Source organism: Muntiacus reevesi, chromosome 2 (assembly GCF_963930625.1).
Source record: "Muntiacus reevesi chromosome 2, mMunRee1.1, whole genome shotgun sequence".
NCBI lineage: Eukaryota > Metazoa > Chordata > Mammalia > Artiodactyla > Cervidae > Muntiacus > Muntiacus reevesi.
The window spans coordinates 188,446,190-188,461,841 of record NC_089250.1 but is presented as its reverse complement, the minus strand read 5'-3'; the positions used below and the strand labels follow the sequence as shown (position 1 = coordinate 188,461,841).

General features: G+C 48.9%; 1 protein-coding gene across 1 annotated transcript in view; it reads left to right on the top strand.

The window, feature by feature from the left end:
• Positions 1-15,652, top strand: part of TEKT5 (tektin 5) — a 46,940-nt gene that overhangs the window by 12,444 nt on the left and 18,844 nt on the right. The window contains exon 5 of the mRNA XM_065920289.1: positions 3,167-3,389. Within this exon, the coding sequence (XP_065776361.1) occupies positions 3,167-3,389 (223 nt within the window). The remainder of the gene's footprint in view (positions 1-3,166; positions 3,390-15,652) is intronic.

The window sequence follows — 15,652 nt, the reverse complement described above, 5'->3', positions numbered from 1 at the left end:
AAGAAAAAAACACTCTAGCACATAGAATTGTGCTTTTCACATAGTAGGAGTGCAATAAATGTCTGTGGACTGAGAAAATAAATGAAAGGGAGGCGGGAGGGAGAGGAGAGAAGGAAGGGACGGTCTCCTTGGCTCATGCTGGGGTTATTTTCTGGACTGTATTAAGCACGCGGCTATTGAAAGAACGCTTTGGGGTTTCCTGCAATGACAACGCCCAGGGGCCCTTCTCCTTGTCTGGACAAATTTGACTTCCCCACGGCGGGGGCAAGGTGAACAAGGCCTTGGCGGGGGGGCCAGTCCCCTGAGCCACAGCTGTCACCTGGACAGGGAATCTGGAAGGTTCCCTTCCCAAACGGATGCCTTCCTGGAAGCTGGGCAGCCAGGCTGGTTGGTGGAGACCGATTTCCTTGCCCACAAGGGGTCTGCTATTTCAACGAGCCTGCTATTCCAGTGACTCCAGCTGGAAAGCCAGAGTTGCCATTTGGGGTGACAAACTGCTCCCTAGATGTGCTAGCCTGAGGCTTTGTATGTGGGGTTTTTTTTGGGGGGGGCACACCTGGCTGCATGTGGGATCCTAGTTCCCCAAGCAGGGGTCGAACCCAGGCCCCTTGCATTGGTAGCATGGAGTCTTAACCACTGGACCACCAGGGAAGTCCCTGTGGGGTTTCTTAAGGCGAGGCCATGTCTGGGTAGGTCGCGGCACGTTTGGAGTTTGCACTGCAGTAACTCTGTTCATGGAATTTCTCATCACCTGGGATGATGTGATGAAGATGCTAGCCGTTGCCTTTCCCTCAGTGTTTGCTATAGGCTGGGGACTGTGCTGAGCCCCTCCAGAGCATCTCGTGAATAATAAACATTTATCAAGCGCTTTCTATTGTCAGGTGCCATGATAGGGGCTCACATTTAGTCAGTCAGCAACCTCCAGGGAAGGCACCATTTTCATCCCCATCTCACAGTGAGGAGCCTGAGACTCAGAGAGGGGTAGTGACTGGTCCAAGCTCACACAGCAAGTGGCAGAGCCTCAGTCTGAGTCCACGTGGGACACTGGGACCCTGTTTTACCACCGCGCCTTCCTGCCTTCCCAGCAAAGCCTGCTGTGTCCTCCTGTTTTTAGAGGACACACGCTCCAGAAAGCATGCCTCCCCCACTCCTGAAGCATGCCACCTGTGAGGAGACAGGCTGCCTCGGCAAACTCCCCCGGGAGAGTGTGAGTAAGTGGGCTATATTCCCTTCGGAGTTCAGCTGTCTGCTCTGGGGGAGCGGGGCTTGGCGGCTGCTGCCCTTGACTTCGATAGCGTCCCACTGAGCAACGGCAGGTGCTTCCTTGATTGATGGTGAGTAGCTTTGTGACCTTGGGGAAGACACTTCACCTCTCTGAGCCTCCAGTCTTTGTTGGATGAAAGCTCTGGATCAGACTCAGTGCCCTCTTGCATCTCTAGAAGCCGAGACCTCTCCAGAAGTTTCATTTTAACTCCTGCAAAAGCCAGACAAAACAAGCACATGTTGTATGCTTTTAGAAATATTTCTAGTCACCATGTAGTCTAAGTGTGCTTTAAAATGTCCTGAAAGAGCCTTCTATTTCAGATGATTGAATCTCTTTTTTCCTGCTGTCTGAGAATAAAAATCTGCTTTATTTTAAGAACTGGAGACTTCCCGGCTAGAAAAGACCTCAAAAATATATCTAATCTGGTTTACCCGGGGACTGAAGTCAGCTCAAAGGAACATGTGTATGTGTGTCTATTTCTCAAAGGCTTCCCAGAGGAGAAAACTTACTGCATGGATTTACATACTCAACCAGGAAGAACTTTCTCCTCCCTAAACTGAATCCCATATATGTCACTGCCTCCAAGAAGCCTTCCCAGCCTGCCGTTTCTAATGTCGCCTGAGCTCTATACGTCCTTCCAGATCCATTCTCTAGCTGCCCTGGTGTGAGTCCGATAGAGGAGTTTGCCCTCTACAAACTGCCTTTCCCGGGTCTTTGCCATCTGGTTCCCAGCAGGGTTCAGCCAATAAGAGGGTCACCAGCAGGAGATGAAGAAGAAGGATGTTGGGGATTTATTCTCCATGGCTCCCTCCCTTCTCCTTTCACAGCTGGGGTGGTGACAACTTTGTGCACTCGCTAATCTATGAGTCTCTCAGTGTTCTCTGAGTATAACTTCCATCTATTTCCTTTTATGACCTTGACTGACACATAATGACCCACTCCACTTGTCTCTCTTCCTCATTCTGCTTCTAAATTCCTTCCCAGAATGTAACACCAGGTGTAAACAACTTCTTAATTTATTGTCTATCTCTCTCCCTGAAATTCATCACCATGAGGATGAGGATGTCACCTGCTCTATCCCAAGTGACTAGGAAAAGTCTTGGCATGTGGTAGGTGTTCAGAGAACATTTGCTGAGTGAATAAGTCAGTACAAGTAGCGTGGCCACAGGCTCATCCGTGAATGGAAGGGGCCCTTCAGCCAGCACCATGCCTGGTGTCCCCTTCTTGGCCTGAATCTGTGTTTTTGGCCCGTCCAGGGGATCTCTCCACTCCTGCAATTCACCAAGTGCCTTTTCGGGAAACCAGCCAGGCTGTAGTCACCTTATCTGTAAATGAGGGGTTTGGATCAGCTCAGGGGCTCAGCTAGGGGTCATTGATCCCCCTCCTCCAAGGAACATTTGGTAACGTCTACAGATATTTTTTACTGTCACAAGGAGAGAAGCATTACTCCCTGCATCTATCTAGTGGTTAGAGGCCAGGGATGCTATTAAACACCCTACAGGGCAGAAGACAGCCCATCCTCCCCACCCTAGCAAAGAATTGCGTGAATGTGTGCTAAGTCGCTGTGTCCAACTCTGTATGACCCTATGGACTGTAGACCGCCAGGCTCCTCTGTCCATGGGATTCTCCAGGCAAGGATACTGGAGTGGGTTGCCATGCCCTCCTCCAGGGGATCTTCCTGACCCAGGGATCAAACTTAAGTCTCTTGCATCTCCTGCACTGGCTATGGGTTCTTTATGACTAGTGCCACCAGGGAAGCCCCAACAGAGAATTATCCTGACCCAAATGTCAGAGCATCAAGGCTGAGAAACCCCGGATGCAGAGATCTCCAAGCCTGCCGCAGACCTCCCCCTGCCCCACCATCCTCCTCGCCTGGTAAATTCCCTCTCCTGCCTCTCCTAGGATCACCGTACCGGAGACGTGGGCCAAATTCAGTAACGACAACATCCGGCACTCGCAGAACATGCGGGCCAACTCCATCCGGCTGCGGGAGGAGGCGCAGAACCTCTTCGATGTGTTGGCAGACCAGCTGTGGAGGCAGTTCATCAACACCAACCTGGCCTTCAACGCTCGCATCGCCGAGGAGACGGAGGTGAAAAACAAGCTGCAGACGCAGCTGGCTAAGGTACGCGAGATGCCCGGGAGGATCGTCGTCCACGCTGCCAGGACCTCGCCACGTGCCTCCCCTCCCCTGCTCCTGGGTCTCTGCGGCTTCTGGTTGCTGCTGCAGTGGTCCACGGTTTATGAGCCTATTCACCCAAAAGGGGGCGGAGGCTGTGAGCTTCCTGGGGAGACGCCAGCATCCTGTGGGTAAATCTTCCTTGCTCACTAGATGATGGAGCTTGGCCTGGCTGTCATAGCGGCACCCAAAGAGGTTGTTGATGGCCCCCAGCGTCCTTCAGTCTATCTGAGGGCCACGTGGCTGAGCGTGACCAGTGAGAATGGTTGTCAATGCCGGACCCCCAGGAAACGGGTCTGAGCCGATCTTAAGATCTTAAGAAATGTCACATCAACATCTTAAGAAATGTAATCACATCAACATCTTAAGAAATGCAACCGCTTGACCTTCAAAGGCTTCAAGGGCACCCCTGTGGAGGGGTGGGGTGCTTTTTGAATTGGAGGAGCCACAAGGATAGCCTACCCCTGCCTCAATCCTCTGCTATTCCCTCATGGACATGCCCCCTTCCCTCTCCTGCATCTGAACCATCATGCTGTTTCCCAGCCCTGGGGGAAGCTCTGCTGCATGGAATCTATCCTCTCTGCTCAATTTAGAGCACCTACTGGGTACCAGATGCTGTGCTAGGGACTGGAATGAGAAGAGGAGCCACACGAGCAGTCCCCTGGCGCCCATCTTCAGGGGCTTATGGTAGCTGCAAACGGGAGCAGTGGTGGCTGCCAAATTTATACACAGTAAGGACTTAGGGATGACAGTCTGGTTGGAAGGGGGGGCGGGGAGGCAGGGGACTAGCCTTGAGCCTGAACTTGTAAACAGTACCCCTTTTTATTGTATATATGCTTGGTGAGGTTTAGTGAGCTGCAGGCAGGGTTTAATGGATATTATGGGGGCACTCTAAGCCCACCCAAATAGGCCACCCTTTGGGTGGGGTATAGAGTGCTATGCTTAGTCACTAAGTCATGTTTGACTCCCTGTAACCCCGTGGACTGTAGCCTGCCAATCTCCTCCGTCCATGGAACTCTCGAGGCAAGAATACCGGAGTGGGTTGTCATGCCCTCCTCCAGGGGATCAAATTCAGATCTCCTGAATTGCAAGTGGATTCTTTACTGTCTGAGCCACCAAGGAAAGCCCAAGCATTCTCGACTGGATAGTCTATCCCTTCTCCAGGGGATCTTCCCGGCCCAGGAATCGAACCAGGCTCTCCTGCCTTACGGGGAGAGTCTTTACCAGCTGAACTACCAGGAAAGCCCAGTGTTAGTCACTTAGTCGTGTCTGACTCTTTGTGACCCCATGGACTGCAGCCTGCCAGGCTCTTCTATTCATGGGATTCTCCAGACAAGAATACTGGAGTGGGTAGCCATTCCCTTCTCGAGGGGATCTTCCCGACCCAGGGATCGAACCCAGGTCTCTGGCATTGGAGGCAGATTCTTTACCATTTGAGCCACCAGGGAAGCCCATAAAACAGAAGATTCTCTAAAATAATTGCAAGGTTGTAATAAGTGTTAATGAGAGAAGAAGCAAGGGGATTCACCCGAAATCTCCTGGGGTCCTTACTTCAGGTAGATCAGACAGGCAGTTGTCGCAATTACATCAAGAGCAGACAGATAGGGAGTTAGGCAACTGAAGGACTGGGGTGGGGGCACGTGTTCCCAAGATGATGCAGGTGGGATGAGGTTAGAGGGAGGGGAAGACACAAGAGGTCATGCAGATTCATTCTTTCCTTCCTTTCTTCCTTCCCTTTCCTTTCTTCCTTCTTCCTTCCTTCCTTGAAAAGTCAGTCTATTATTGTGATAAAATATACATAACAAAGCATTTGCCATTGTCTTAGTCCCTTTGCACTGCTATAACAAAAATACCATAGCCTGGGTGACTTATAAACAACAGAAATTTATTTCTCAGCCTTCTGAGGACTGAGAAGTCTGGGATCGAGGCCCTGGAAGGTGTGGTGTCTGGTGGGAACTCGTTTCTTGGTTCTTGGATATTGTCCTCTCCCTGTGTCCTCACATGGCAGAGAGGTGTGGAGCTGCCTGACCTCTTTCAGAATGGCCCTACTCCCATTATGAGGCTACTGCTGCCTTAATCACTTCCCACAGACTACTCCACTTATACTGTCACAATGGGGGTTAGGTGTCAACATCTGAACCTGGGGGGACACAGACATTCGGTTCAGAGCAACCATTATTAAGCATATAGTTCTGTCATGTTGGGCTTCCCTGGTGGCTCAGATGGTAAAGAAGCCGCCTGCCATGCAGGAGACCCGGGTTCAATCCCTGGGTCAGGAAGATTCCCTGGAGGAGGGCATGACAACCCACTCCAGTATTCTTGCCTGGAGAATCCCCATGGACAGAGAAGCCTGGTGGGCTACAGTCCATAGGGTTGCAGTCAGACACGACTGAGCGACTAAAGCTTTCTGTCATGTTACGTATCTTCACATGATGCAAACATCACCACTATCCATCTCTAGAACATTTGTCATCTTCCCAAAGTATAAAGAACCCTGTGTTTAAACTCTGTGTCCATTAAACAATGACCCCCCATCCCCCTCCCTTTCCCCTGGCGACCACCAATTCCACTTTCTGTCTCTATGAACTGACCAGGTACTTTAGATAAGTAGAATCATACGATATTTGCCCTTTTGTGTCTGACTTATTTCACTTAGCACGATGTCTTTAAGGTTCATCCGTGTTGTAGACTGCATCAGAACATCCTTTGTGAAGCTGAATGATGTTGCATGGATGTATATACCGTGTATCCATTCATTGCTTGATGAATGCTCAGATGACTTCTACTTTGGGGCTGTTGTGCAAGCGATTTCTATAATTTGGCATTTCCTGTAGTGGATCAAATACAAATCATCGTTCTACCACATGAGTCTGAGGCCTGAAGGTGACTTGGGAATAGGTTGGGTCATGGCAGCTGGTTTCCCATCTGTGAAACTGGGGGTGAGGATTCCTGTCTGATGCCGACAGTGTGAGGATTAGTGAGTTGATTTTTATGGAGCCCTTAGAACACGCTTGGCACACAGTAAACACTCAAGAGAAGTGTTTATTAATCTATTTAATTAACAAAATTGATACTATTATTGATAAAGAAAAAGGGATCTTTTGGGTGAGGGTAGGGAGCAAACATTTTCCCTTTCCACATATCTGCAGGGAAGTTTTCAATGATTACTAACAGCCTCATCACTGCTGATTAGTTTTTGCCACCAAGTGGATTTTTATTAATCATCATTATTTAATCACCAGTTGCTTTGCACACAAGCCAGTACTCATTCTTGCCTGGAAAATCCCATGGACAGCTACAGTCCATGGGGTCATACAGAGTCACACATGACTGGGTGGCTAACACTTTCACTTTTTTTTTGGTTTTAATTTGAAATACACCAGACCCTAACGTGATACAACATTTGACTCGTCTTCTGGTTAGTGACCATCTCACATAGTGTGTTTCTAAGATAACAAAGGAAAAAGTTGATGTAATAAAGATAAATATATTGCATAAATATATATTTAATAATAAACATAAATATATTTATTATTTCAACAGTTTGCTTTAGCTGGAGGATTTGAAATGTTCTCTGTAAAATTTTAGCTGTTAATTGTTTGAGCTTGGCTTGAATCCCCTTGGCAAGAGGCATTTCCAGAAAATTCTACCCCCCATCCTTATCTGTGGACCTTCCCTGGTGGCTCAGATGCTAAAGAACCCACTTGCAATTGCAGGAGGGTTCAATCCCTGGGTTGGGAAGATCCCCTGGAGAAGGGAATGGCAACCCACTCCAGTATTCTTGCCTGGAGAATCCCATGGACAGAGGAGCCTGGTGGGCTAAGTCCATGGGGCTGCAGAGCCTCGGACACGACTGACCGACTAAGCACACACTATCTTTTTCTGTGCTGCAAAGCGGTTATTGACCAGGTGGTCATAGGAATTCACTTTGAAAGACCAGGCCTACACAGTTCCCTAAGCAGATTTTGAATGTCCCAGTGGTTCAGGGCTATGTAGACAGCCTTAGCTGTCTACCGTGATCATGGGGGTCTATCCCCAAGGCCACACCCCAGGCCTTGTCCTGGGTCCTCACACTCTGGGGCCTTGGGGTGTTATCCAGTCATACTGACCACGGCTTAAAGAACGGCGGGTGACCTCTTTGAGCTGAAGCAGTTGATGGTCATAGAGTGAATTGCTGCTGCCTTTGAGGACTAACTGATGGCTCCTGAGAACCAGGCTTGGGGGGCGTGGCCAGGGAAGGGGCGTGGTCATAGGAGGGGCTTGTCTCCAGATTACCCAATCCAAGGTGCCCTTTAGAGGGAGACTCAACGTGGGGAGAAAGATACAAGGACCTGGGGGGAGGGAGGCATGGGCGCAGAAGTGCTGCTTCTTGTTCTGCAGTTCTTGTTCTGCAGTTGTGGGCGTGATGTCTTGTTCTGCAGTTGTGGGCGTGATGTCCCAGCAGGGGAAATGACAGTTGGTGTGTTTGCAAGGACGCAGCATTAGTATCACTCAGTCACATAGTGAGAAAGTGTTTCCTCCTTAACATTTTGGCTGTGCTGGATCTCCCCTGCAGCGTGTGGGCTCTTCACTGAGGTGCACAGGCTTCTCTAGTTGTGGCATGGTTCACTGCTGTCTCGGCATGTGGGATCTTAGTTCCCAGACCAGGGATGGAACCCCTGTCTCCTCCATTGGAAGGCAGATTCCTAACCACTGGACCATCAGGGAAGTCCTCTTCAATCCTTGTGACGCTCTCAAGAGGAAAGTCTTGATTGGATGCTAGAATGCCTTCCTCAGCTCTTTAACTCCAACTGATCTCCCTTTGAAGCAGAGGGAGTGGACCTCAGGCTGAGCCCTTTGGGTGGGAAGCTGTACCCAGGGTTTAAATTACACGCTTTTGCTCTCATCTTGTTCGTGCATTTTTATGGTCATTTCTGTTAAGGCAAATGATGCCGATTTTCCACCGATAATAGTGATGTAACATTTTATTTTTAAACAAATACATTAAAAAAAATTTTTACAAAGACAATTTATTTTAAAAGATTGTTAACCATGTTACAAATGATGTGAGGGGATATGCCTATAGTGGTAAAGATGGTGGGTGAAAGCCTGACTCTTCCGTGTGTGATAAGTCCCTTTGGTCATGTTCAACTCTTTGCAACCTCATAGACTGTAGCCCACCAGGCTTCTCTGTTCATGGGGTTTTCCAGGCAAGAATACTGGAGTGGGTTGTGTTGCCCTCCTCCAGGGGATCTTCCCAACCCAAGGATTGAACCTGTGTCTCTTATGTCTCCTGTATTGACAAGCGGGTTCTTTACCACTAGTGCTACCGGTGAAGCCCCTGACTCTTGGAGAAGAGCAAAATAGACTTGTGTCTCTACTATTATTTTCTGTGCTGTAATCACCCATGTTACCTGGGGATTGCATCGAAGTGCAGATCCTGACCAAGAAGGTCTGGAGTCGAGCCTGAGAATCTGCATTGTGAGCAACCTCCGGGGTCCTCAGTGCTGCTGGTGAGACACATGCAAGAGTGCAGGTTGTAGAGCAAGTTGACCTTGACAACTCTAAGCTGTTTGCTTCTCTTGTCTCACTCCTCCCTCCTCCCTCTCTCTTCCAGACTCAAAAATATTGGGGAACCAAATCCTTCCAAGAGGCAAGGCGCAGTCATCCTGTTCTAATCAGATTTTCTCTAATTGCATTTTACTTCCAAGCTTCCGAGCCAAGCCCAGCCATTCCTCCCTGGAGAGATTCAGCCGGCTCAGGCCGGCTCAGCCCCACACAGATCTTCTCGGGTTTTTGTAGATGTATATGTCCCTCTGGGACTTCTGCCGCCCCTCCGAGATGCATGCCCTTGAATCAAAATATCATTTTCCATCTTGATTACTAATGTGGTGGGAGCAAATGGTATTAGGAGTTGGGGAGTCAGGATAAGGCAGAAGCTTAGCCTTGACTGGCTGTCAGAGAGATGAATCAGATTTCTCTGCTTCTGCTCAAGAGCCTCCCCCCTCTACCTCCCTTCCCCCTACCCTCACTGCACCCACCTCCCCCCACTCTCTTGGAAGGAGGCTTTCCTGTAGCAAACAGGAGAAGCCAGCTTTCCAGCTGGGAAATTTCCTGTTCTCTCTCCTCCACCTGGAGCCCCTTCCCCCATCTCAGTTGGTAGCTCTCACTTCCAGATGCTTCTAGAAGCTTCCAGGGCTCAATCCCGAATCTCGGAGTCCACCTGGATGCCTCTCTTCTCTCCCACGCCCCCAATCTCTCCATCAGTAAATCCTGTTGGTTCAAATTTCAGAAGCTCATCACTCCCCCCTCTTCCTCTGCTTCCACTCTGACCTGAGCCTCCGTCATCTCTTGCCTGGACCATCGCTGTGGCCTCCTAAGTGCTCTGCTTGCCTTTGATGTTGCCAACTGATGGGCTGGCAGCTTGTTGAGAGGGCATTCGATCCTTCAATAGGCCAACTAGATTTACAGAGAGAAAAAGTTCAACTGCTTTAGATTCTTCAGGAAACCATGAGAGTTTAACTCGAGAATACAGGTGACAGGCTGTCCAGTGTCCCTGGGTCACCCTCTGCACCGTGGCCAGGCCCCTCTGCACCGCTACTATCATGGGAATTTCTCACCACATCTTTGCAACCGCAGTGCCTCCCAAAACGCATGGTGCCTGATGAAGTCTAAGTAAATGTGGATGGAGTGGTTTTTCTTTTTTTTTTTAAGATTTTTTTTTTAATGTAGACCATTTTTAAAGTCTTCACTGAATGTGTCACAATATTGCTTCTGTTTTACGTTTTGATTTTTTGACCACGAGGCATGTGCAATCTTAGCTCCCTGATCAAGGATCGAACCTTCATGCCCCCTGCACAAGAAAGTGAAATCTTAACCACTGGACCACCAGGGAAGTCCCTGGAGGGTATTTTAAATCAGAGGATAAATACTTGTAGTCTAGGGGTTAAACTTGGCCCACATATTATTTGGACCCTCACATTTTTCTTTTAACAGCTCTATTTTTACTTGACATGTAATTAACTGAATATATTTCAAGTGTAGCATCTAAGACGCTTTGATACATATATGTCACAAAGCTGCCACCTCAAGCAAGGTAGTGAACATACAAAAAGATTTCCTTGTGCCCTTTGTCATCTCTCCCTTCTGACCTCTCACCCCCCATTCCCAACACAACCACTGATCTGCTTTCTGTCACTACAAACTAGTTTGTATTTTCCAGAATAATTACATAAAGGACACCATATCCTATCCACTCTTTTTTCATTAGGTTTTTCCATTCAGCATAGTTGAGATCCCTAGTTTGTTCCTTCTTATTCCTGAATCTTATATGTCTTGAATGGATACTGTATTGTGTTAATAGGTATTACCCCTGGTATGTATCATATCGATACACCACAACAACCCTAATATTCATCAACAGCTCTCTTCTCCTCTTGCCCTCAGTCTTCCCCAGCATCAGGGTCTTTTTCCACTGAGTAGGGTCTTCGCATCTTGTGGCCAAAGTACTGGAGCTGCAGCTTCAGCGTCAGTCTTTCAAATGAATATTCAGGGTTGATTTCCTTTAGGATGGATTGGTTTGCTCTCCTTGCTGTCCAAGGGACTGTCAAGAATCTTCTCCAAAACCACACTTCCAAAGCATTAATTCTTTGGTGCTCAGCCTTTCTTATGGTCCAATTCTCACATCCATACATGACTACTGGAAAAACCATAGCTTTGACTATACAGACCTTTGTTGGCAAAGTGATGTCTCTGCTTTTTAATATGCCGTCTAGGTTTGTCATAACTTTTCTTCCAAGTAGCAAGCATCTTTTAATTTCATGGCTGCAGTCACTGTCTGAAGTGATTTTGGAGCCCAAGAAAATAAAATCTGAAACTCTTTCCATTTTTCCCATCTTTTTCCACATCTGCTCTGTACATCGGAGGAAATGCAAGAAAGCAGCCAGGCCTGGAAAGGACTGTAGAGAACACAGGGGCTCTGAGTTTTCACCTTGAAAGATTTCTGCTTTCACTCTGAAGTTTCTTTGGGGTTTTGACTCCCAAGAGGTCATTAACACCAGTAGACCCTCTCCTCCCCCGGGAGGGTCGGGGGCAGTAGGCTGTGCGCTGTCTACAGGGGTGAGGGCCTGCAGTCGCCATCTGAGGGCCCCAGTGCCTGCCGCCAGCCCCTCTGTTTGTGGACAGAAAAAAAAAAAAAGCGAGGCTTGGACCCCATGACAGAGTGGGAAACGCTTTTGTGCTTCTCGAGCAGTCGGATCCCTTCCAGCACGAGAGCCAACAGCCAAGCTCCTGACAGCTTATTTCCAAAACCGACCGAGCACAAGTCCTGGGGAGCTGGCCTGCTTGCCCCTGTGCCTCGGTGGACAGGCTGGTGAGGAGTGAACGGGCCAGGCCTTAAAGACCATCGCGTCTACTGAGAACGTTCTAGTTTCAAGTTCCCTCCATCAGTCCTTCCAACAGTGTTGGGCAATGGGGCCTGATGTGACCCTAGTCTGTCTTTGCCATCTCTCTTTTGTTTGGGAATCTCCCTTTCCAGGCAAACCTCAAGTCTCAGGCTACACTGACCCTTTGAAATTAAGGTCTTTCCCCATCTTCTCTACCACGATGGGACCCACTATCTGTGGTAGGAGATACTCGTTTTCTACATATGTGAAAACCGCTCAGTCGTGTCTGAATCTTTGTGACCCCATGGACTATACAGTCCATGGAATTCTCCAGGCCAGAATACTGGAGTGGGTAGCCATTCTATTCTCCATGGAATCTTCCCAACCAAGGGATTGAATCCAGGTCTCCCTCATTGCAGGCGGATTCTTTACCAGCTGAGCCACCAGGGAAACCCAAGAACACTGGAGTGGGTAGCCTATCCCTTCTCCAGTGAATCTTCCGAACCCAGGAATTGAACTAGGGTCTCCTGCATTGTAGACGTATTCTTTACCAGCTGAGTTATCAAGGAGTCCCTTTCTACATATGGCAATACTATAAAGATGCCATTTCAAATACATTTGTTCAAGGCTGAAAAGGGCATTGATTTGAAGAAATAGATTAAATAATTAGGGGCTTTCCAGGTGGTGCAGTGGTAAAAAATTCACCTGCCAATACAAGAGACACAAGAGATGCCTGTTGGATCCCTGGGTGGGGAAGATCCCCTGGAGGAGGGAATGGCAACCCAATCCATTATTCTTGCCTGGAGAATCCCCTGGACAGAGGAGCCTGGTGGGCTCCATTCCATGGGGTGGCACAGAGTTGGACACTAGTGAGCCTTTGAACCCTTGTGTGTATGGAGATATGGTGAGGCAGCTGTCAGGAAAAGCCCCGTGTGCAGCAGGTCTCTGCATGATGCTCGCCTTAGTACCAGCAGGAATCAATGGTTCCCTGGTGTCATGTGGGCTCAGGTTTCATCACTGTTTTTTTGCAGGGTGGGGGGTGTGCCTGGGGACACCCAGCAGGAAGGGGTCAATGAGAGCTCAGATATAGGTGGTTCTGAAGGCTGTGCCAAATGGTGAGGTGAAGGAGGGGGTGCCAAGTCCACTGGTTATCTGTTCACAGTGACACTGTGCCACTGAGAGAGAGAGATGCTGCTGGAGTCAGGAAAACAGAGCCAAGGTCCAGAGCTGGGAAGGTAGCCAACAACACAGAAAGCTGGAGGGACCAGACAGGAGAATGGGGGGAAATGAGCAAGGTCAGCACGGCCAGGGCTGGAGCTGGGCATGGTACTAATGAGGGTGCTTTGAGCTCACTTTGTGAACCACTGATGCTCAGGGAAGCTACGACTGCACTTTGCAGTTGATATTAGCCAGTCATATGCTTTGACTGGAAGCCGTGGGCGGGGCAATCCCTGGGATTGGTTACTGATGAGACAAGGAGACAGTAAGATGCAGCCCAGAGGAGGCAGAGGGCTGCCTCCTGGGTGTGGGTGTGTCCCAGCAGTCTCTGAGTTTCTTCCAAGTTGTGACTTCTCCCTCTTTGGGTCCTCAGCTCCTTGCCTTCTTGGGACCTGCTGCCCAGCCTCACCTCCACTCCTGGCTTTCACATGGGCTTGCCTCCTCCCGGTCCCGACTCCCCTTCCATCTCCACATGCTTCTCCCACACGTGAGCCCCCACAGTGCTGTGAAGATGGTTGGGTTCACTTCTGGCTCCAGCACTTCCTGACTATGTGGCCAAGGTCAGGTTGCCTTACCTCTCTGTGTCTCAGTCAAATGGGAGCAATAATGGTTGGCAAATGTTTGCTCTGAGTATAAGAGCATCTACACTGGTCACTTCATAAGTGCTCAATGACTATTAACTGTAAAAATGGCAAAACAAACAAACCTGTAGACTGATTGATAACCTGTGCTGATCAGGGAGGGACAAGAAAACTGAAAGGATATGACCTCTGGGATCAAAAGACCGGGGTTGCATCTGGTAAAGTAACTAACTCTTCTGAGTCTCAGTTGCCTAATCTCTGAGGAGTAATAATCCTGTGAGGATGAAAAGAAAAGATTGTTGTTGTTCAGTTGCTAAGTCATGTCCAGCTCTTTGTGACCCCATGGACTGCAGCACGCCAGGCCTCCTGGTCCCTAACTGTCTCCCCGAGTTTGCCCAAGAAAAGATACAGCTGAGCAATTCTCAACAGTCGCACATTGGAATCACCTGCATCTCTAGGGATTGTGACATGATTGGTTGGGATGAGGCCTGGGCATCCAACCTTTTAAACCCCCCAGCCAAGGTTGAGAATGAAAGAATCAGCATTCAGACCAGTGGTTCTCAAGGTGTGGTCCTGAACCAACTGCATCAGTATCATCTGGGAACTTGTTAGAAGAAAGTGCACATCCTTGGGTCCCACCCTGGACATTCTGACTCAGAAACACTGGGGTCCAGACATTCAAGTTTTCACCAGTCTCCCAAGTGTGCCTGCCAGGTGCAAATGTGCAATAAGTGTTTGCTAATCCATTCCTCTCTCCCTGAGAGGTATTGGTTTAGCCAAAAAGTTCATTAGCATCTTGCAGAAAATCCCGGATGAACTTTTTGGCTAACCCAGTATTTACTAAAAGCACATCCGGTGTGCTAGACTCTGAGTTAGGAGCATGGGGTCCAATGGGCCCTGCCTTCGGCAGAGCTTAAGTTCTAGTTTGTTGTTGTTTAGTCACTAAGTCGTGTCCAACTCTTTTGCTACCCCAGAAATTGTAGCCTGCCAGGCTCCTCCATCCATGGAATTTCCCAGGCAAGAATACTGGTATAAGTTGTCATTTCCTTCTCCAGGGGATCTTCCAGACCTAGGGATCGAACCCATGTCTCCTGCATTTCCTGCATTGGCAAGTGGATTCCTTACCACTGCGCCACCAGCGAAGCCTTATGTTCCAGTGGGAGAGACCAATTTTTAAAAAAATAAGTAGGAACTTTCATGGTGGTCCAGTGGCTAAGACTCTGGATTCCCAATGCAGGGGGCCTGGGTTCAGTCTGGGAACTAGATCCCACAAGCCAAGACTAAGAATTTGAGTACTGCAACTAAGACCCAGTGAAGCCAAATAAATAAATATTTTTTAAATAGTAAAAGCATCATTAATGAAAATTGTGATAAGCATTAAGAAGATGCTCGAGGGCCTGAGATACTGAATGCCCACGAATCTTCACAGAATCGAACAAGTGTGCTCTCTAGCAGGGAGCCACCGCCCCTCCAGGACTTTCAGGACACCTGACCCCAGGTGATCTCTGAGCAGCTGGTATGTGTACGGGCCTGGCATTGTCTGAAGGCAGCTGGCCGCCTCTGGACAGAAACAACTGTGAGTAGGGTTGACTCAACATCTCTCCTCAGAGTAGTAATTCTCACCCTGGCTGAATTTACTACCCAGTGGCATTTGCCAATGTCTGGAGACATTTTGGTTGTTACAACCTGCCTTGTGGAGGGGGAAGGCGTCAGGGTGCTACTAACAGACACAAATAGTGGGTAGAATCCAGGGATGCCGATAAACGTGCTGATGCATAAGACAGTCTACCCTCCCAGCAAAGAAGTTGTGGCCCCAAACATCAAGCGGGCCGAATTTGAGACTCGCCGCTCTGGCTCTTTCACGACTTGCATTTCTGGCCAAGTCCCTCTGGAGCCTTCCTCCACTAACTCTTGCCCCTGGGCTCAGCTGCAGTTGAAAATCTTCCACCATTTGACCAGAAAAGGGATTCCAAGCTGCTTTCTGCCTTCTGAAGCTGGGGAAACTGCACTGAGTCAGGCATCTCCTTGGAAACCCCTTGGCTGCACG